The sequence below is a fragment of the Anguilla rostrata genome, chromosome 19 (genome assembly GCF_018555375.3).
Source record: "Anguilla rostrata isolate EN2019 chromosome 19, ASM1855537v3, whole genome shotgun sequence".
NCBI lineage: Eukaryota > Metazoa > Chordata > Actinopteri > Anguilliformes > Anguillidae > Anguilla > Anguilla rostrata.
In genome coordinates, this window is record NC_057951.1 from 4,539,924 (window position 1) to 4,560,375 (window position 20,452).

The 20,452-nt window shown below is 47.4% G+C and overlaps 3 protein-coding genes across 5 annotated transcripts in view; all 3 read right to left on the minus strand.

Moving 5' to 3' along the window:
* LOC135246033 (cadherin EGF LAG seven-pass G-type receptor 1-like) overlaps window positions 1-6,198 on the minus strand; it is a 64,333-nt gene extending 58,135 nt beyond the window's left edge. Inside the window, 1 exon segment of the mRNA XM_064319526.1 lies at window positions 1,087-6,198. Within this exon segment, the coding sequence (XP_064175596.1) occupies window positions 1,087-4,609 (3,523 nt within the window). The 5' untranslated portion in view covers window positions 4,610-6,198.
* A 129-nt stretch (window positions 6,199-6,327) lies between these two features.
* Window positions 6,328-16,040, minus strand: trmu (tRNA 5-methylaminomethyl-2-thiouridylate methyltransferase). 3 transcript variants are annotated; one of them, XM_064318616.1, is made up of 12 exons: window positions 15,900-16,040; window positions 15,503-15,600; window positions 14,044-14,209; window positions 13,500-13,606; window positions 12,386-12,508; window positions 11,459-11,631; window positions 10,845-10,898; window positions 10,342-10,408; window positions 9,911-10,011; window positions 9,045-9,189; window positions 8,297-8,379; window positions 6,328-7,559 (listed from the first exon to the last, which is right to left on the minus strand). In XM_064318616.1, exons 2-12 carry the CDS (start codon window positions 15,582-15,584, stop codon window positions 7,413-7,415), a joined length of 1,248 nt encoding a protein of 415 aa, XP_064174686.1. In that variant the 5' UTR covers window positions 15,585-15,600; window positions 15,900-16,040; the 3' UTR covers window positions 6,328-7,412. The 3 variants fall into 3 exon arrangements, with proteins under 3 accessions (XP_064174686.1, XP_064174687.1, XP_064174688.1); XM_064318617.1 differs by having other exon boundaries at window positions 15,925-15,963; XM_064318618.1 differs by lacking the exons at window positions 15,503-15,600; window positions 15,900-16,040 and adding an exon at window positions 14,688-14,856.
* Window positions 16,041-16,725: 685 nt separating this feature from the next.
* The window catches only part of LOC135245515 (GRAM domain-containing protein 4-like), a 31,306-nt gene continuing 27,579 nt past the window's right edge, over window positions 16,726-20,452 (minus strand). Inside the window, 1 exon segment of the mRNA XM_064318602.1 lies at window positions 16,726-20,399. Within this exon segment, the coding sequence (XP_064174672.1) occupies window positions 20,298-20,399 (102 nt within the window). The 3' untranslated portion in view covers window positions 16,726-20,297.

Below are 20,452 nucleotides of genomic sequence, written 5' to 3' on the forward strand. Positions count from 1 at the left end.
GGAGGGCGAGAGAGAGACAGAAAGGGAGGAGAAGACGGAGGCAGGCTAGCCGTGCCGCATGTCGGACGCTCGGGCGGCTGATTGCCGGAGCGCAAGCTCCTGAAGTCTGTGGCTGGGCCCTCTGATGACAGCCATCATCTCATCAGTAACAAGCAGGGCAGCGCTGGAGGCAAGCGCTGCGTAAGGCGCACCGTACGGCCCCGTGCGGCTACAGCGCTAGCTCAGCCTGCGTCAGTGAACCTGATAGCACTGCTTTTGATGGCCCTCTGTGCTTTGAGCTTACCACATCTATTGATCCGTGGAAACAGCAGCATTTGGGAAAATGATGACTTAAAAAAAAAAAGCTGAAACTCCTATGTCAGCCGGTGACAGACGCTGAATTGGCAAAGAGTGTGCACTCCTCGCCCCCCCCCACCCCACCCCCAGATTGACAGATGACGAGCAGCGATCAGTGAACGCTAACAATTCTCCGCGATATAATAGATAGAGCGTTTTATAACCGCTTTGTGTCTTTGAAATAAGATTCTCGCGGAACCGAAGGCACCTTGAGGCTCGCATAAAAAAAACTCTGAACTCAAAGGCGCCGAAGACAAGTGCGCCTGACTGATTTATCTGCCGTGAAGCCTCCGCAGGCTGATGAAGAAGGGCAACGGATTAAAAAAGCACAGCCTGCGCAGACCAACACGAGCACGCAATAAGACGGAGAGAGAGAAAAAAGCAGCCTAACCAGATCTTGCCACAGCCTGAAGCGCAAACACACACACAGACACAGACACACACGCAGACACACGCACTCACACACACACTCAGTCACTCAGGAGCACACCCTCATTCATGAGTGCACGAGCGCACACACACTCAATCACTCGAAAGCACACCCAGACACAGACACACACAAAACAGCACGTGCTCATGCCTCCTTTTAAAATGCGCTTGACAACAACAGGTAAAAAAAAAAAAAGCTGCATTTCTGCGGTACTCATGCTATACAACACACCTACAAACAGGAGCCAGAAGGCACCCGTTGACAAAGACACAACCGCGTCCACCTGAGGGGCGGTGGGGCGGGACGTGGGCGGGGCTCACCCGTGACGGACACCTTCATGGCGGCCTCCAGGGCTCGGTTGTTGTCCAGGTCCTTGCTGAGCCGCAGGTCGCCCGTGTCCGGGTTCAGGAGCAGGAGGCTCAGCTCGTTCCCCTCCACGAAGGCGTAGCGGAGCTTATCGGAAGCATCCGGGTCGCGGGCGGGGACCTTCCCGATGACCCCCGCGGGGAAGCTGCTGGACTTGTTGGTGACGTAGTTGTTGAAGACGATCTCGAAGTCCTTCAGGACGGGCTCGTTGTCGTTGACGTCCACCAGGCGCACACGGACGGTGGCCCGGCTGACCAGCGGCGCCGAGGTCGCCTGGACGACGATCACGTACTCCGCCCTGGACTCGAAGTCCAGGTCCGCCAGGGGGACCAGGTCCCCCGTGAAGACGTCCAGCTGGAAGACCTCGGGGACGTTGCCCTCCACGATCTGGTACATGATCTGGGCGTTGCTCCCCTCGTCCGGGTCCGACGCCGCGATCTGGGCCACCACGGACCCAACGGGGCTGTTCTCCTCCACGAAGACGTCCAGCCGGTCCCTCTCGAACGCCGGCGCGTTGTCGTTGACGTCCAGCACCGACACCTGGACGTCCACCGCCGCCCGGAGAGGGGGGACGCCGCGGTCCACCGCGAAGGCCCTGAGCCTGTAGGCCGGGACGTTCTCCCGGTCCAGCCTCCGCGCCGTGCGGACGATCCCGGAGTACGGCTCGACGAAGAAGTCGCCGTCGCCGTCGTCCCCGCCCTGGAAGGTGTAGCTCACCCGGCCGTTGGAGCCCGAGTCGCGGTCGGAGGCGGCGACCTGGACCACGCTGGTGTGGACCTCGGCGTCCTCGGGCACGCTCGCCCGGTACGCGCCCTGGAGGAACTGCGGCGCGTTGTCGTTGGCGTCCAGGACGACGACCTCCACGTACGCGGTGTCCGACTTCTGGGGGTCGCCGTTGTCGCGGGCGACCACGGCCAGCGTGTAGGAGGCCTGGTCCTCGTAGTCGATCTCGGTGCGGGTGGTGATGGTGCCCGTGTCCGGGTCGATCCGGAACTGGGGCACGTTGTCCTCCAGGGCGTAGGTGACCCGGGCGTTCTCGCCGGCGTCCTCGTCCGTGGCGACGATCGTCACCACCGTGGAGCCCGCGGGCCGGTCCTCGCCGATGGTGGCCTGGTAGTTGGCGTTCTGGAAGACGGGCCGGTGGGTGTTGGCGTCGGTCACGTTGACGCACACCTGGGCGGTGTCGTAGCGCAAGCCGTCCGAGGCGGTGACCGTCAGCACGTACTGCCGCTCCTGCTTGTAGTCGAGCGGCAGCGCCAGCGTGATGAGCCCGCCGGCGCTCTGGCTGGCGATGGCGAAGCGGTTGCGCGTGTTGCCGCTGGCGATCTGGTACGTCACCGCGCTGTTGGCGTCCCGGTCGACGGCGGTGACCGCCAGCACGCTGCTCCCGACCGCCGCGTCCTCGCTCACCCTCAGCTCGTACGCCTTCTGCGTGAAGGCCGGGACGTTGTCGTTCACGTCCAGGACCGTGACGCTGACGCTGGCCGAGGACGTCATCGGGGGGACGCCGTGGTCCCGCGCCTCCACGCCGAAGGCGTAGGACTCCGTCGTCTCCCGGTCCAGCTCCGCCGCCACGGCGACCCACCCGGTCCGGTTGTCGATGGCGAACGGGAAGCCCGGCGCGGTGCCCACCAGCCGGTAGGCCAGGCGGGCGTTGTCGCCCGAGTCCGAGTCGACGGCCTGGACGTGGAGGACCGAGTGGCCCACGGCGACGCTCTCCAGCACGCTGGCCTGGAAGGGGGTGCTGACGAACATGGGGGCGTTGTCGTTGACGTCCACCACCTGGACCACCACCGCGCCCGTCGCGTTGACGAGGGGGGGCCGCCCGCCGTCCTGCGCCTTCACGCGCAGGTTGTACTCCCGGATGTCCTCGTAGTTGAGCGGGTTGACGACGTCGATGGCGCCCGTGGCCGAGTGGATGTGGAACTGGCCGCGCAGGTTGCCGCTGACGATGCTGTAGTGCACCCGGGCGTTGCTGCCCTGGTCGCGGTCAGTGGCCTCCACCTGGGCCACCTGGCTGTTGAGCGGCACGTTCTCCGGGACCCGCACCACGTAGCGCCTCTTGCCGAACTGCGGGTAGTTGTCGTTCTCGTCCTCCACGGTCACGTGCACGGTCGCCGTGGCGCTGCGGGGTCCGGGATCCTTGCCTTGGTCGTTGGCCTCCACTATGAGCTCGTACTGGGACAGCGTCTCCCTGTCCGGGCTGACCCTGATCTTCACCAGGCCGTTGCGCGGGTCGATTTCGAAACCCGAGTTCGCCCCTCCGTCGTTCACGATCTTGTAAATCGTGTTGGCGTTGGAGGGCGCGTCGGCGTCCGTCGCCCTGATCGTGAGGACTTCGAACCCGACCTCCACGTTCTCCCGGATGCTGACGCGGTACTGCGTCTGCTCGAACACGGGCCCGTGGTCGTTCTTGTCGCTGACGGTGACCGTGAGGTAAGCGGTGGCCGACCTCGGGGGTGCGCCGCCGTCGGTCGCCGTAACTTTGAAGACGTGCGTGTCCTTGAGCTCCCTGTCCAAGGGCTGTAGCGTCGTGATGCCGCCGGTCTGCGGGTCGATTTGAAAATAATCGTTGGACCTGCTGTCGAACAGAGCCTCCATGACGTATTCAAGTCTGCCGAACTCCCCATCGTCCGAATCGATAGCCTTGAGCGTAATGACTCGGGTTCCCGCCGGCTCGTTCTCCGGGACGGACACCTGATAGCTGGGCAGCTGAAATTGAGGAGCCGTGTTCACGTTTCTTTTCCTTCTAATCCTCCAAGCATTCGGTTTCCCGGAGTCTGTAAACAATCCCCGTCTTGGTTCTGTGGGGAGCCGCAATTTCACACGCAGGGAGACGCGGTTTGTGAACGAGGCGTGCAGAGTGCAAAGTAAATCCACCTCGCGCCGCCCGGACTGCAAGCAGAGGTCTTTTCTCAGTGTCAAACTTCCATTATTAAAAAATACTTTCAAGTCATTTTTTGCACAAGACCCATTGGAAAAGGGTACATTCCGAAGGAAGACGGGTAAATGTTCCTTTACATTCACGAGCGCACGACCTGCAGAAAAGCAGGAAGTTGTCCCCGCACTTAGAAAGTAATTTATAAAGACATCGTGCTTACCTGCGAAGTTCTTCCTCTTATATTTAATAAAGCAGTCCTGGCCGTGCACATAAACGTTAAAATGCGTTAAAATAAAATCCCCAGAAGTCGAAGATCTGACAATGATGTGAAGTGGCACGGGGTTCCTGGATAAGCGCGCACAGACCACTTTTCTGGAAAGCACCAGGAGTCCGTCTTGGTTGTCTATTCGGACAAAGTCCTGAATTAATTGCGGAGTTAAAGTTCTGTCGATACTATAAATCCAACCGGGTCCTTGTGATAAATTCGCCACAACGGCCCCTGGGTGTGATGTTTCCGAAAGGTGTAAATCGAAACATCCCATCAAGGGAACGTGGAACAGAAAACCAACCCATATCCAGTTCATTTGTAATTCCATAGTTTAAAACTCCATGCATCCACACTGGTCCGCGTGGGCTAAACACCTCGTAAGAGAATTTAACCCACCTTGTCCCCATTCATCGTTTTAGTTTTATCTTCCATCGGATGGTTTAAAGGTTGAAAAATCACCTCAGCGTTTTATCCGTGGTGCGGTGTCTCATTATTTCACGTTAAGTTTAAAATGACTACAAAATGGCTCCGCCGCGCCCCTCCTCTGCAAGTGATTAGCATAAACCTGTGGCGTTTGTCCCACGGCGAACTTTCGCAGAGGGCTTTCTCATGGAAATTCGCAAAGCTATTCGATATTAGAATTGCGGTACGCTTCAGTGGGTTGCGGGGGCAGTTTGTTAACATGTATTGTGTTTAAAATGTATTCTGTCATTACAAAGTGCTTCTGGAAGCTCCCTCTACTTTACCACCGCCAAATCTCGTGCACATTTCTTGAGATATAAAATAAAAGTTGGTACATGACTGGACAAAGTAACTAATTGAAGTTGCAATGACGTTGGCTTCGAATTTAAGTGTCAGTAGATCCACTCAACATTTCAAAACATGCATTTTTTATCTCATTAGTATTTAAATTACCAGTAATAATTGACTTACACAAATATGTTGCAACGGTGATTTTGGAAGTTTCTACAGTGCAATATATGGATGTTCAACTTAAGCACGTTATTTTAATTTCAGGATAATACAGCGTGAAATGAAACTGCCGTTCTTACTGTATAGCCTGGTGTCAATGATTTCATTTTCATTTTAACGCACAGATTATTCTACAGCTGGGACGTTAATGCAGCAATTAAGCGTTGACAGTGTTAAAATATTCCAACTAATTTAACTTAATATTTGAACTGTTTAAATGCCTCATTTAAAACGAGACGACCAGAAAGTGTTTTGCACACACACACACACGGGAGCAGGCCCAGTTGTACTAACTGCATGCAAGGGCTAAATATTCACATTAGCACTCTCTTATGTCCGCGGTGTCATCGGTTTGTGCAGGGCATTTAATATATTCTTGAAGCATGGCAAATGGTTTCCTTAAGGAAATTTTCATTTGTTAGACTAATAGCCTGCACGATTTAATAGACCTAGGCTACAGAATACAATTCGATTAGGCGCGTAAACGTGTGTGCTGTATTAAATACGTTTGCATAACCATACACATTATGAAAAGTTTCTAATCGCCTAGTCATGGATGCGCACTAGATTGAATCTCTAAAATCAGCACTTCGGACTGCAAAGATGGGCCAACGATTTGATTGTCTCCGGATGACGACGTAGGTATAGAATTTCAAAATGAACAATTTTTTTTCAGTTTACCGTGTCTGAGCCTGTATTTTTCTCTCTTTAAAGGAACCATACATTGTCAAAACGTTCTTTAGCTCGTAAAGCCAGCTATTTATATGAAATCAGTTTTAAAATGATTTATTCTAGTTACGTGGCCACCATTGGTTGGGTTTTATAGGCTAAACGTATACGCTATTATGTTCATCGTCTCATCTAAATCCATGTGTTAAATGCACAGTGTCATTACCTGTGTCCAGCAAGTGGCGATTGTAGGACAAAACTTCCAAGTTAATAATGAAATTGTCTCTGTGTAAACCCAGTATTCCACCACAACTGTCACAATTAGAAACTTGTCGCTTTGCGCCCTCTTGTGGACAAGACTGAATGCTACACATTAATGAAGAGTGCTCACACCAAGACGCCTGATTTAATAAAATAGTCGGGAAGACAGTTTATTCAGGACAACCGTAATTCCTGTCAATGCAAACCAAAATATTATGACGAGCGCAGGCATATACACAACCAGAAAAAGGCTAATCACTTCCCACCAAGACGTAGCCTATAGCCCTGGTTGACGCTCTTACTGAAGCCTACTGGAACACAACGTCCTTAAAATTCAGTTTTAGGCGTTTCTGACGATCAGAAAAAGCAATTGGCGTGCCTCCTTTTCTGTAAGCGTCTTTTGCTACAGCGGCAACGTAATTCCTCCTTTACAAGTGACTATGGGATATTAATACAATGAGCATAATTATTTTCTTTTGTACATATTATTCTAGGCATATTGTCTTTTTCGTTTGCACTGTTTTGGACGGGGAGGAACAACATTTCGTTTTTATGTATGCAAGTACACAAAACTGACAAAGAAATCTTGAATCTTGATTTTTTTTTACGAAAAATACCTAAGAGAGTAAGAGCTTAAAATGGAAAATGTTGCACATGTACCGCAGCACTTCAGAAATACTGACGTCTACCTTCGTCATAAATTCACATTTTTAAAAAACAAACACCTTCGCGCTCATGTGTTTTTTAAAGTTCAAAGGTAGATTGTCTGCATAGTTTCCCTGTACTTATGAACCAACTGAACCAACTCAAAACTACATTAATTGTAAATTGTATAAATACCATGCGTTTTCGGGACAGTTAATGTTCCAGTTACTACTGTAAATAACTTCCATTTCTCTTCCATAATTAGTATCTTAGATACCAACAGGACACAGTCATTCATCAGATGAATTACAACAATAAATTGGCGAAAATGTTAAATATGCCACGATAAACTACCTATTGCTTCCCATGAAGCAATATCGTCACTGTCAAAATAAATGACAGGTGTAATTCACATCATAGAAATTAGAAACCCGTGCACTTGTTTGTTTTCACCCGAGGGCACTGATAGATATTACTTGAGATCGACCAGCGTTCGGTCACTGCTGCCCGTCAGCTGACCCGGTTTGAGAGTGCCGTCAGTCGCCTCACGCGGGCGAGCGGAAACGGAAGCGACCGCGAGTCCTTCAGGTAGTAGGCTCAGGGGTGCAGTTGGGGTCGGAGGGAGTGCCTCTCAGGCGGTCGCGGCCCTGCTGTAGGGTGAATTCAGTGGGACCCAGACGGACGATCTTCCCGCTGCCAAGACACTCATCGCCCTTATACAACACAGCGTACTGCAACACAGACATTCAATAATCATCCTTCAATGTCAGTCAGGGATGCCAAAGGTGTTTTTTGTATCTTTTTAGTTATTTAGAGCTTATTAATGCTAATTACGTAAATGAGCACTTGTCAATTTGAATAGCAGCACCAGATAATTTAAAGCAACATTTTGGGCGTGTGAAGAAACCGCAATTTAACGAAGAGCGTAAATGGAAGCTAAAGTTGTCCGAAGAACAACAGATCTCTGTGAAGGAGAACGATCACTTGGCCGTATTGCAGCAACTCCGTTTCATTCCTGCCAAATGAAGATGGAAAATAAATACCGCTGGGATCGAAGACAAAGACCATATCCGAGCCAAAATGCTTCCCGTTTTTGTAGGGACGTTCATCGATATGGGGGTTATCATCGTAACACGTGTACGGTCTATTGCACACAAAATTCGGACAGAATGCAATGCTATAAAAGCACTGCTTCATCTTATAAAGCGCGTCAATGGCGCCTCGGAATTCTATATCCTGGGGGACCTTAATTAAACATCCCTGCTTTCAGCACCAAGGTCAGCGCCTCGCACCGTTTCCGCCATTGCATGACGAAATGAACAAGAAGCCAGCAAACTCAGCGTGACAAGTAGTTCGGCAACCGTAGCGGTGGCACGGCTACGTTCAGCTTCTGGCTCCACGCTACCTTTAAGCTTATTCAATAATAGTATACTGACATGGCCCTATCTGCTGTAAAAAAAAACCCCACCTGTCCTGGTGTCAATGCTCTGATTGGCCGAGCCATCGTGACCCAAACAGATCCGTCAGCGTTCAGCGTCACAGTGCAGGGAGCTGTAATACAAGTACAATATTCTAGTTATACTACACCTACACAGTCCCAGGGATTAGTCAAATAGACAGACATACCTATACTGGTATCTGTGAAGGTATACTGCATTAGAATGAACAGTACCAATGGTGCAGAAGATTAAGATCGTAAGATTTGTTGCTGGCTCAATAAGACATTTAAAAAAATAAAAATAAAAAATAAAAAAATAAATAAAAAACCGAGACCAAGTTGGAGTCACCCGTCACCTTTCATAAGTATCCAAAACTAGAGCCAATCAGGGCACGTTTCGCTGTTCGCAGAGCCACTTTTGACGATCACTCAATTCACCAAACTGCGTTTTCAAATTCTACAAATGAACCACTGAACCCTGGCGTACACAGTAAAATGTCCAGTGTTCATTCAACACCCAACAGTGTTCATTCAACACCCGACAGTGTCAATTCAACTCCCGACAGTGTCAATTCAACTCCCGACAGTGTCAATTCAACTCCCGACAGTGTCAATTCAACTCCCGACAGTGTCAATTCAACTCCCCACAGATAAAATTTGATCCGTTAAACAAATGCCATCTGTTAAGAGTTGAATTAACACTGGAGACTTTTTAAAAAAATGGTGCGAGTTAGCACCGCGCCTGCTGGTGAGGTCACAGGCGGGTCAGGCGACTCACAGAGGGGCATCTGGTGCTGGAAGCGGAAGAGGCACTCCATCATGCTGCGGCGCGCCAGCTCAGCCGGCGGCTCGTCCGCCAGCCAGTGGAAGCGGTCCGTCCGCAGGGTGTCGCGGTACAGCGCCGGGTGGTTGGTGGTCGGGGCCTGGGGAAGGGGGGGGGAGCGGTTCAGAGCGGTTTGGCCGCGGTCGCGCCCCGCCAGGGTCTTTTGAGCGGGAACGAGAACGGTCGTGTTCTAAACAGAACCGGACCTCCTCTCTCTCTCGTTATAACACTTCTGGTTTAAATAAACGTTCTTTACCCGATCTTGGCTAAAGACGCAGAAAGCGGATCTTTCCGGAAAGCAGCTAAAAGAATGGCCACCGACACAAACTATGATCAGCCACTGCAGGATTACAGCTGGGAGAGGGTGGGGTGGGGGTCAGGGTTCAAAGGTCAACACAATTAAAGTGGCATTTAGCAGACGCTCTTATCCAGAGCAATTTAGAAAGCAAACGCACACACCCAAAGATCGGGGATAAAAGCACAGTAACTACCCAGAAGAATAGTCCCAATATTCCTAATAAAGACATCAAGTGCAAGAAATGCCCTCGACTGACAGCTCGGCAACTATCCTATGGAGCATTAAACTACACTGAATGGATAATATAACAGCCAAGGACCACAGGCTCGGAGAACAAAAAGGAAGTTGCGCTTCACCAGGCGCTAGGGCTGGTAAGAGTGCTAGAGGGGGGCGGGGCCGAGGAGCCGAGTGGCAGACTAAAGAGGCGGGGCTCCGGTCCGTGTCGGAAGATGGCCGGTCTGGGCCAAAGGCTCGTCCCGTTGCCGCGGGGTCGGAGGAGACGGCGGCCGCGCCCCTCCCTTACCACAAACACCTCCCCGGTGGTCACGTCCTTGTCCACCACGAACCAGGCGTCCCTCTGCCCCCCGATCCGGGCCCTCTGCCCCAGCGTGAAGGTGAACCAGCCTGGGGACGCAGCCGGCCCAAATAAGCCATCAGGCACTGCCCAGCCATTGCATCACACCACACTACATTATATTATTCTACAGTACATTACATTACACAACATTTCACATTACATCACATATTACACTACACTGCATCACACTACATTATATTACACTACATTACAGGCATTTAGCAGACACTCTTATCCAGAGTGACTTACACAACCAAACTTTTACTGGGTTTTCTTATTGAAACACCATAGGGGCCTTTTTAAATACAGGAAACCCTGTACTTTAGACTGGTACTCCAAATTAGACTCCTATTAAATATCAGCGTGAGAGTGTTTACCTTTGTGTTCTCCCATGATCCTCCCGTCTTCAACCGAGACCAGATTCCCAGGCTGCGGCTCCAAATACTGTTTCAAAGAGTCGCCGCAAACAAGCAAAGCATCATTACATTATATTTTCAAAATAAAAGTCCCAATGATGAAACCACTATTACATTACATTTATTTGGCAGACGCTTTTATCCACGCTTTAAGCGACGTACAATAAGTGCATACCGAAGGTCATTGGAAAGACTACAAAAACACAGGTCCGATAAGGTACAGTACTCATTTTGTAAAAGTTATTCATAGCCATGAACACATTAAGTCCAGTTCACAAATTATTAAACATTACTCTCTGACTTGGCCTATGCTAAATCAAACTAGGAGGCATAGCAAGCTACAACATCAAGGCAATGAGGCATTATATAGTTCCAATGGTGTGAAAGGACAGAAGATCAGACCCATATAGCGCCTTTAATTCCTCTTGATCTGCACTTCACAGAGAGGGCGTGGGTAACCGTACCTCTAGTATGAACTCCTCAAAGTTCCTCTCCCCAATGAAACAGATCCCCATGCTCTGCCAAACAGGAAACACTCATTAAAACACAGAACCTTTTCTCAATCCTCATTAAAAATATCCCTCAAACTTTTTTTTTATTGCTTTGGTTCGACCATTAACTTGTGTATGCTGCTGGATCTTAAAATAACACAAACATCTGTAATCTGTTGGTATTTCAAACTGGACCCCAGTGTTAACAGACCAGTTTAAGAAACGCTTGGTACAATACATTACAACATACAGGGCAAGCACTCACTAATATAGAGAACCACCCCTGGTGTTGTAGAACACAGGCCCACTTCTACAACACAGTCCAATAGCACAGTCAAACAGCACACTCTAATAGTGCAGCACAGCCCTAAAGTGTGCAGATGAGAGCTTCAGTGGGACAGCGAATCAAATGAAGCTCTTTTGCGGACAAAACCATAGACGTTTTTCAGGATAGAGCAACAGGAGTGTGATATAAATCAAGTGAGACAGAGCCCAACTGATCTGAGATCAGTTTTGGGTTTGAGCTCATAATGGACGAGGTTAGGACCTGGACAGGGGGCTAACTGATCCTAGGTCAGTGCTGTTACCTCCTTCTTCTTCAGGACGTGCTGGAAGCCCGCCTCGGCGGCCATCTTCTTCACGAAGCCCTTGGTCAGGCCCGCCAACGGGAAGATCGTCCGCCGCAGTGCATTCTGGGAGATCTGGCTGAGGAAGAAGGTCTGGTCCTTGAAGCGGTCGGCTCCCTGATGCAGTCTGGCCGCTTCGAACGGAAGCACACAGCTCAGGAGGTAAGACCGATTGTCTGGCAGTCGGAGGGTTGCCAGTTCAAACCCCGCCCTGGGCATGTCGAAGTGTCCTTGAGCAAGACACCTAAACCCTAACCGCTCTGGCGAATGAGAGGCATCAATTTGGATAAAAGCGCTATATAAATGCAGTCCATTTACCATTTACCAAGCAACGCAGGGTCAAAACCAAGCAACGGCCCCACACAGAACAGGGCCGCCCAGCCCTGCTCCCGGAGAGCTACCGTCCTGCAGGTTTTCACTCCAACCCTAATTCGGCACACCTGATTCTACCAATTAGCAGCTCAACGATATCCCCAGCTGTTAAATGAGGTGCGCTTTGTTAGGGCTGGAGTGAAAACCTGCAGGACGGTAGATCTCCAGGAACAGGATTGGGCAAACTGGCTCTAGAAGCTCATTAATTGCCAGTAAAAATACCGATGAGTCTGATCTGATTCACTTTTTCAAACAACAAAATGGTCAGGCTAGGTTTAGAGGGGCTAAAAATGAAGAGAATTAACTCACCTTTGCCGTATTTTATGGATTTGTAAAAACAAAGGCTAACGCTACAGGAAACAGAGACCGAGCACACCGTGTCTGAACCTCACACAGCTGTACTCTCATGTATATCCATTCCTCAGAACATGACGACAAAAAATGAGCTCATTCACAGTAACTCAGGGAAAAAAAAAAATCAAATGATGGAGCAAGAATTTGAGGGATCAGTCTTACGGTTTCTGATCTCGAACCGATCCCGGAAGAGCGTCCTCGGAGACGGGACGTGCCGCTGCTGGAACACCTCCTCGTCCTCCTGGGACGTCCTGGCGTAGTGTCCGGTCGCCACGGCGTCAGCGCCTGGCAACGGGCGCAAAAAAACACAAAACAAAATCAATTATTAACCGATCACAACAGGCCCGGACCAAGACGACGCAAACAGTGGACAAGGAATTGTGCAAAACGTTTGCTAAATCAAGTTATAATTGTGTGCCTATTTGAGTGCTATATTTTAGCATGTGACACTTTCACCTTAAATACTTTTCTTAAATCTTATTGTGTTACTCCCAACAATAAATGTATTAATTGTGGTCAACTGTTTGAGGGTTCTTCCCACTGGGAGTTTTTCACCTCATGTGCTTGCTATTCAGGCCTGGAGTTTGCACTGTTTTTTTTGCTACTCTGTAAAGTGTCTGTGTGACATTTCTCTGTAAAAAGCACAATAAAAATAAAATTGAATTGGTCCAATGTATGTGTGAAGGAGCAACCTTCACTGCAGACACAAACCGTGTTAGTTTTAAAATGAAAATATATCTGGAGAAAACCTGTCTGTATGATAAGCTTTAATCCCCATTTTCATGAACTGGCTGTTGGTTTTAAGTGTGCATAGTGTCTAGCAGGTGACTGATTGACTGGAATGTGTCCAGGTGTGCCTAATTGTGGGCCTATTTCAGCTGTGTGGAGCAACAGAGGAGGTGTTCTTTTTGCAACTAAGTTTGGGCAGTATGCAAGTAAAGCTTTTGTCAATTTTTTTTCCCCCCTGAAGTGTCCAAATAATTTAGATGTGAATGTCCTACAACTATGTAAAGTATCACTGCCTGCATTTCTGGCTTGTGTGTAAATAAACTGTCTTATATATTTTTGAGCTTTGGTAATAAAAAAAATAAAAAATAAACCTTTGGTTGTCCGAGGAATCGGCCAGCCTTGTGACAATACGGTTAAACTATCATAAATGCATTCAGCCAATTAGAAAATTGTGTGCGACCTGGCAGGAATGTAATTTTCCTCTGTACCAATAAGCACTCCGTACTTAACACAGAAAACTAGCGCTAGGCCGCATGCTGACACCTACCCAGTGTGCTCACGGCGTACTGAAAGAAGTGCTTGAATTTGATGTGCTTGTTGCACATGATGTCGGGATTGGGCGTCCTCCCCTTCTGATATTCCTTCAACAGATTACTGCAAAAAGGAAAGATTACGAGAGAGCGTCAATGCATCGGTTATCCAGCTTGTTGTGTATAGCATCTGGTGTAAAATATAATATCTTGACATCTGTGTGGTGCAGCATGAAATATAATGCAGTATCTAAATGCACTGCCCGGATTTAATTTTAGGAATAACACATTCTACCCTAAGCTCTCATTTTTATGCTATGTAAAAAAAAGTTGTGCAAGTCGCTCTGGAAAGGAGAGTCTGCTAAATGTCTGTAATGTAATGTCCACCCAATAAAATTGTAACAATAAAATGGTGCAAAGTGGTTGAGAAGAACTCATCATACAAAGTCACGGTCAGGACAGTGAATTTTGTGCACTGTAAAGGCAAAGGTATTAAGTCCAGTATTTTTCCACTGTTGTTAATACGCACTGTCCAGCGTGCCTGGAGAGATAATTAGTTACCTGAAGACTTCGTGCCAGTACTCTTTGACGTAGGACACTTGGTGAAAAGGCAGGTCGATCATCTGGCACACCCTGTACGCGTCTTCGCAGTCCCGCTCCCCGTTGCACACGCCCTGCTCGTCCAGCGAGTCCCAGTTCCTCATGAACACGCCCGTCACGTGATAACCTTCAAAACAGATTTGAACGTTTGACTTTCAATTGTAAGTTTTGTCGTCCACCTCTCCAGTACATCAATTACCCCAGATAACCAAAGTACTTCAGACAAATGAGCTTATTGGCTGTATGCACCAACGCTTGTGGTAGGTCCCCTTGGATAAAAGCGTCTGCCTAATAAATGTAATGTATAGGCCATATCGGAATTAGCATATTATTACTAGCATTCAGACAGACTTGCAGAGGTCGGGAGATTGTAAGAACGATGCACCTTCTAATTTCTCAACATTAATACACATTAAACAGCGGATATTATTTTTCTTAAATTTAACAATCAACTTATTAACCATACTACTTACAGCCATATATCTCTCAAGTCTAACAAAGAAAGAAAAGCATAGCCATTAGCATCAATCGTCTTATTTTAAAAATGAAACTATTTAACGGTCTTATGACAACTTAACAACAATGAAACGACATAAGGTTCTTACCAAGGGTCTTCTACTTCGCAAATTTAGGCTATATACTATTGTTAACCAGTAGAGGGAACCAGCTGCCTACGTACGAATAGTATCTCTGTATAATAATCACCATTTTCATGAACTGACTGTTGGATTAACTGTGCATAGCGTCTCGCAGGTAACTGATTGATTGGAATGTCCCAGGTGTGCCTAATTGCGGGTCCATTTCAGCTGTGTGGGTTACTAGGGGCTGATCTATTTGCAATTAAGTTTGGGCAGTATGCTAGTAAAGCGATTGCCATTTTCCCCCCTGAAGTGTCCAGATAATACTGTAGGACATGTACATATAAATTATTGTTTATCAAATATTTCCAGGCACTTTAAAAATCACGTCAAGTAATTAAGGCTAGAAGTTGGCATGAAAACCTAAAAACGTTGCCCACCTCTGTTGTACAGGAAGCACAGGCTTAACGCGGCTGTAGATAAACACATTCCCGGCCAACACCCAGTACACTTTAGCACATGGTTTTTTGTTAGTCTCAAAATAAGTTATATGCAGGGCTGTTGAACACGAATACCATCCTTTTCCTTGAATGACTTAAAACACACATACTTTGAGAACCACAGGTGTAACTTTTGCTACAGGAGTCTATGTCTTGTAACGTCACCTAGTATAATTATTTATACACAAAAAAGCACATTCCATTGTTTGTTAGCTAGCTAAAACAAAACAATATGTAAGTATACAAAATAACAGCTCCTATATTTGATAATAACCCAGCAATGTGAGCTGGGCGTTTCTAAACGAACAATCCATACCGTTCCACATGCAGTACAAATATTACCTCGCCGTTTGAGCAGAAGAGCAGCGACAGAGCTGTCGACGCCGCCTGACATCGCACAGACAACGTGTCTTACGACGCCCATGACGGTTCATACAATTCTGAAAACAAAGAAAGAAATATATCAAACATTAATCAGGTAAAAGTAACAAAGCTTCACGTTCCCTCAAGGAGAGCGCCATGTTTGACGGTCCGTCGACAAAAAAAGTTCCACTAGAAACGTAGTGCATAGCGCTTCGTGTTGCCATACAAGTTTAATCTGCTGACAATCCCTTGTTGTTTAGCTTCGGTTGTTTAGCTTCGTTCATTTTAATAGTTTCAAATTTGAAAATAAAACGTGCTGAAATTAAATGCAATGCACAAAAACCTTTTTAAAATGTATATTGTTTTTTGAATTTACTGCCTTGAATTTAGCACTCCTTAACTCCTGTTCATTTATGCACGTGGCAGAATGTGAGTTCCTGATGTGAGGATGCAAAATAAATATGTCCGTTAGAATAGTGAATTGTATTCATCATTCATTCGTTCGTTAATTCATATTTGGTGCTCGGGAGCGCCCCCATATGCGTTGATTTAGCCAATGGCTTTGAGCTGGTGAAACGAGTAACAGCTGTGCATGCAAATATCTAGTAAATGTTAAATGTACCTGTTTTTTTTTTTTTTTTTAAATCACCGTTGGATTTTTTTTTTTTTTTTTGGTCAGCATCTTTCACTGAATGACTTGCCCTTGAGAGGCGTCTGAAATTAACTAATTAGGTAAAGCTGCATTCCCATACCTTAAGTGGCATCAATATACAATTTTTAAATTCCACAGTCCTGCAGGGTCACTGTGACTAGGCTGGACACGCGCTAGCGCTTCTCCATGATGAAATATGGCAGCATTTATTTATAGCTCTACCCGTCAGAGTGAGGTTAGCACCCCAACCGTTCCACCGTTTCTCTGCTGTTACAATTTAGCAAATGCAATTAATAACCAGGCTCCTGAATTTTGTGCAAGTGGGTGTACAACAGTCACCGGATGGCTAGCAGTGTAACACATTCCTGCATCAGAGGAGTGCATATGCATGGACTGCAAAACACAGAGTCAAAAAGAAAACTAGGAAAATTATCTTAAAAACCGTGCTTGATGATGGTACAGAACAAATAACCACAATTATTTTAAATTAATTTACTTAAATTAAAAAAATGTACATCACATTTTTTCAATAGACATCATCCTCTTTAAAAACTTTACAGTGATTTTTATTTTTTTTTTTACTTTACATTTTATATATAAATTCCTGTCTCATTGTTCATCATCTCCAGACACCAGTGGTGTGGATTACAAATAAGTATTCACAACTTTTCCAGTGGCCTCAGTTAGTGTTCTTATAGTTACATACTGATTGAGAATACACTGAAAACATTTACCAGACATTAGCAGACAATCAGAAAGAATGTTTTTTTTTTAACATCAATTACCACACAATTATACAGTAACACTCAATGTGCATCTCTCTGATTGGCCACGACAAACTTCTCAAAAACCAATCATGAATGTTTATGATTGGCTCACACCCTTTTCCAATGCGGTACAGAACTATCTTACATTTCACATGTCATCCATTTGTACCGCTGTATATGTACCAAAGCAGTTGAGGTTAAGTACCTCTAAACAAGGACCTGAATCCACAACCCTCTGGTTGCAAGTGCAGCAGTAAGAACCAAGTGTCGCTGTGTGCAATAAATCTGAAAAATATCAATTTGTTTATTTACTTTATTGGGAAATCCATTCAGACTATGTACCGGAACATCAGCTGGTTTCCATGGACACAAGAGGTCAGAGGGCAGCACGGCTTCCTGTTTCGCCATTGGACAGACGTGCGATGGAATGCAGTGTAGTATAAAACAGACCTTGGGGTGTCCCCTCCACAACCCCCCGCCTAGGGTCAAATAGAAATCAAGCCTCATTATGAACAACCATGTTCACGTGTTGCCTGTATTACACTTACCATGTATCACAGTTCCTCTGGAGAAAGGCCAGCTAATCTCAGCTTTGGTATTTTGATAGTCACCCCAACTGAAGCCAGTTGCGTCGTCCAGTCAAAAAACAAAACCGACTTTCGGGAAGAGATCTGACATTGAAAGTCGAGCTCAAGCTTGTGCTCATATAATATGAAAGGCAAAAATACCACACTGCTCAAATTCGATTTCGCCTCGCCAACCACGGCCTGGAAAAAGGTGGCCAGAGGTTGTCATGTGACCGCTTCGGCTCCGAGGACACGCACAAGTCCGTGCTCACAAAAACGCAGCGGTGCAGTCTTCCTGTCCACTCGCTCCGTTCCAGAGAGTTCTGACTGGCCGGTCTTTCGACGCTTGCGCTGGGGCCGAGCTCTTGCAGACACGGGCTCAGCCGGGAAACAGGACCGGTTTGTGAAAGGAAGACAAAAACATCTAGGGGAAAAAAAACTAGAACTTCTCACACGATACACTCTGTGCTTCTGTAGACTGGTCAGCGGACCACTGCAGCGGGTAGCTCAGACTCTTTCCAAGTCCGAGGTTAAAACAAACCAAAAAAGAAGACGACAAAAAGCTTCAAGTAAAGGCATCCATGTTAAGGTCGGTAGTCCCGGTTACACCAAACAAAAAATGTTTGAGGAAAGCATTTTTATTAAAAAAATGAAAACTTGCAGCTGAAAACAAAAAAATAAATAAAAAGCAGTACTTGTGTAAGGTCTTGAGAGAAAACAAAAGCTGATACCAGGTGCCTGCTTCACAGTGTGACGAGGTCCCCACTAATTGGCCAATCAGGAGCTGGCTTTACCACAGACTTTTTCTATATGTTTGTCAAGGGCATCAGATGATAAAAAAAACAACTGTCACATGACAGGGGACGTGATCCTGGGCCTTTTTTGGAATTAAGCAAGCGAGTGATGAGTGTGCGTGTGAAGAGCTGTCCGTGCAGTGCATTCGGACTAGGACACAGACAGGCTGACAAAGCTGACATGACCATGTGACCCACAACAGCCAATCACATATCATCACAGAGACAACCACATTGATATATGAATTGATGAATGACTAGATCTGACAGAATAATGATACATGAGGTGAATTTAACAGTCCTATCTGAAAATGGCACCCTGAATGTATAGACCCAAAAATTAAGCAACTAAACCCCAATACAGGCACCCCCAATTAACTCAAAATAGCTCCTACTTGTTCAATATAGGCACAACTTCACAGATCAATGCTTTATATGAGGGATCTCCAGCCTTATAATTCTATTGTATGTGGGTACTTAGTGTGTGTGTGCAAGACAAATAGAAACAGATGACAAAAATGTCTAGAGAAAATGGTACATACAATCTGACCATATAAGTCATAATAGGAGTGACGGAGTTTGTGATTTGGAATTGCGATTTAAAACATGGAACTTTCCTGAAAGAAAATGATTAACTTTTTACCTAAAGGAAACATTGAGCCTTTAGCGAGGATGGCGATTCACTGTGTTGACCTGCCCAGAATAAAGGCCATTTGGTTAGCATTGCCAGAACAAACATTTATAACACACATAGCGATTTTTAAGGAAAAACAATCTTATTTCCCTTCGTCGACAAACAGGACTTTGGGGTACCCGTCCCGACGTATAAGAGCAGCCCAAACCTTATGTCGCAAGTGACTCAGGATGGAGCCCTAGAGCTTACACACCCTGGCGTCAGTACTGGGACGAACCGATATGGCTATAGGGTCTACACACACAGCCCTGGCCACAAGATCAATGCTGAGTGTCGTTTTGAAATGAAATGTATCGAGAGAACGCTCCACTTGAAAACACACGGGTAAATAAGCTGCCATTTTCAGATATTTGAAATGCGTCTTCTCGAAAGAAACGTACCGCTGCGAAATATATCTGCTGTTATATTTTTCAAAAAAAAGTCCACGAGTGTACAATATATGGCAGTATATTTCACTTTTGTACGGGGAAACCTGTGTACAGTGCTAAGTAGCCTATGGCAGGCTGATTAAGGATTTCTACACTTTCCCTATGCTATGCTATCAGGTGCTATTTCATGAGTCCGTCAGAAGCAGGTTATATTTAGGTCGATAATGTGTTCCCCGCTAAATGAGCTTTGACACTGATAACAGACGCCGCCGCTCCACGCTGTCGCCAACGCTTTCAGCTGATTCCGCAATCGGCTCGTTCGATTGGTCGACGTCCGTTACGAAAATCAGCCGCTGCTTAAAATAGCTCAGCGCTTTAAAAACCCCGCCACCGGGAAGCACTCCGCCAACCCTGTAAAAAAACAAGCCCCGGCTTTCTCCGACGCGGCGAGTTCGTCGCCCGCGGCAACGGCAATGTCAGCTTCGAGGCGGGGCCTTGAATCAAGAAAAAGGCTTCGGGTCGGTTTTGGGCTCGGCTCCGCCTCCGGTCCGCCTCGCGCACCGAGGGTACCTGACGAAGGCTTACCGCGAAAAAAAAAAAAAAGAAAGAAGCGTTTCTGGCGGACGTGTCTGAGTATCACGCATCCCTGTGGAAGGAAGGATGGCACCGCCGGGTTGGGGAGTAGATCCAGCCCCCCCCCCCACCCCCCCACCACGATCCAGTATATAACAGTGTTCTCTCAGACCACCCCCCCTCCTCTTCCCTCCCCACAACAGAAACATCGGTTGAAATGAGTCCTCCAACTGTAGCGAACGAGAGGCGTGTGCCTCCCGTAAATGGTGGGTGTGTAAACCTGCCGTCCCACCCCCCTGGCCCCCTCCCGGCTTGCGGTGAGGACTCAGGAGGGGGGGGGAGAGCGCCCCCTGCTGGACGCTAGGTCTCCGGGTTGGCCACCACGGGCAGGATTTTTAAGTACTGCGTGTAGATGGCCTCGAAGGCCTCGTCCCTGTGGATCATGGCTCCGAACACCATAGGCTGGGAAGCGGGGGGTGAGAGGGAGAGAAAGGGAGGGAGAGAGAGAGAGAGGG

Bases quoted from the DNA above. Each gene is read 5' to 3' on its own strand.
- trmu (XM_064318616.1), bottom strand. From the start codon at position 15,584: ATGGGCGTCGTAAGACACGTTGTCTGTGCGATGTCAGGCGGCGTCGAC. The intron at 11,632-12,385 runs GTAAGACTGATC...TTCCGTTCGAAG, and splicing joins TCGGTTCGAGATCAGAAACC to CGGCCAGACTGCATCAGGGA. The intron at 7,560-8,296 runs GTGGGGTTTTTT...TCTGTGTTGCAG, and splicing joins GAGCATTGACACCAGGACAG to TACGCTGTGTTGTATAAGGG.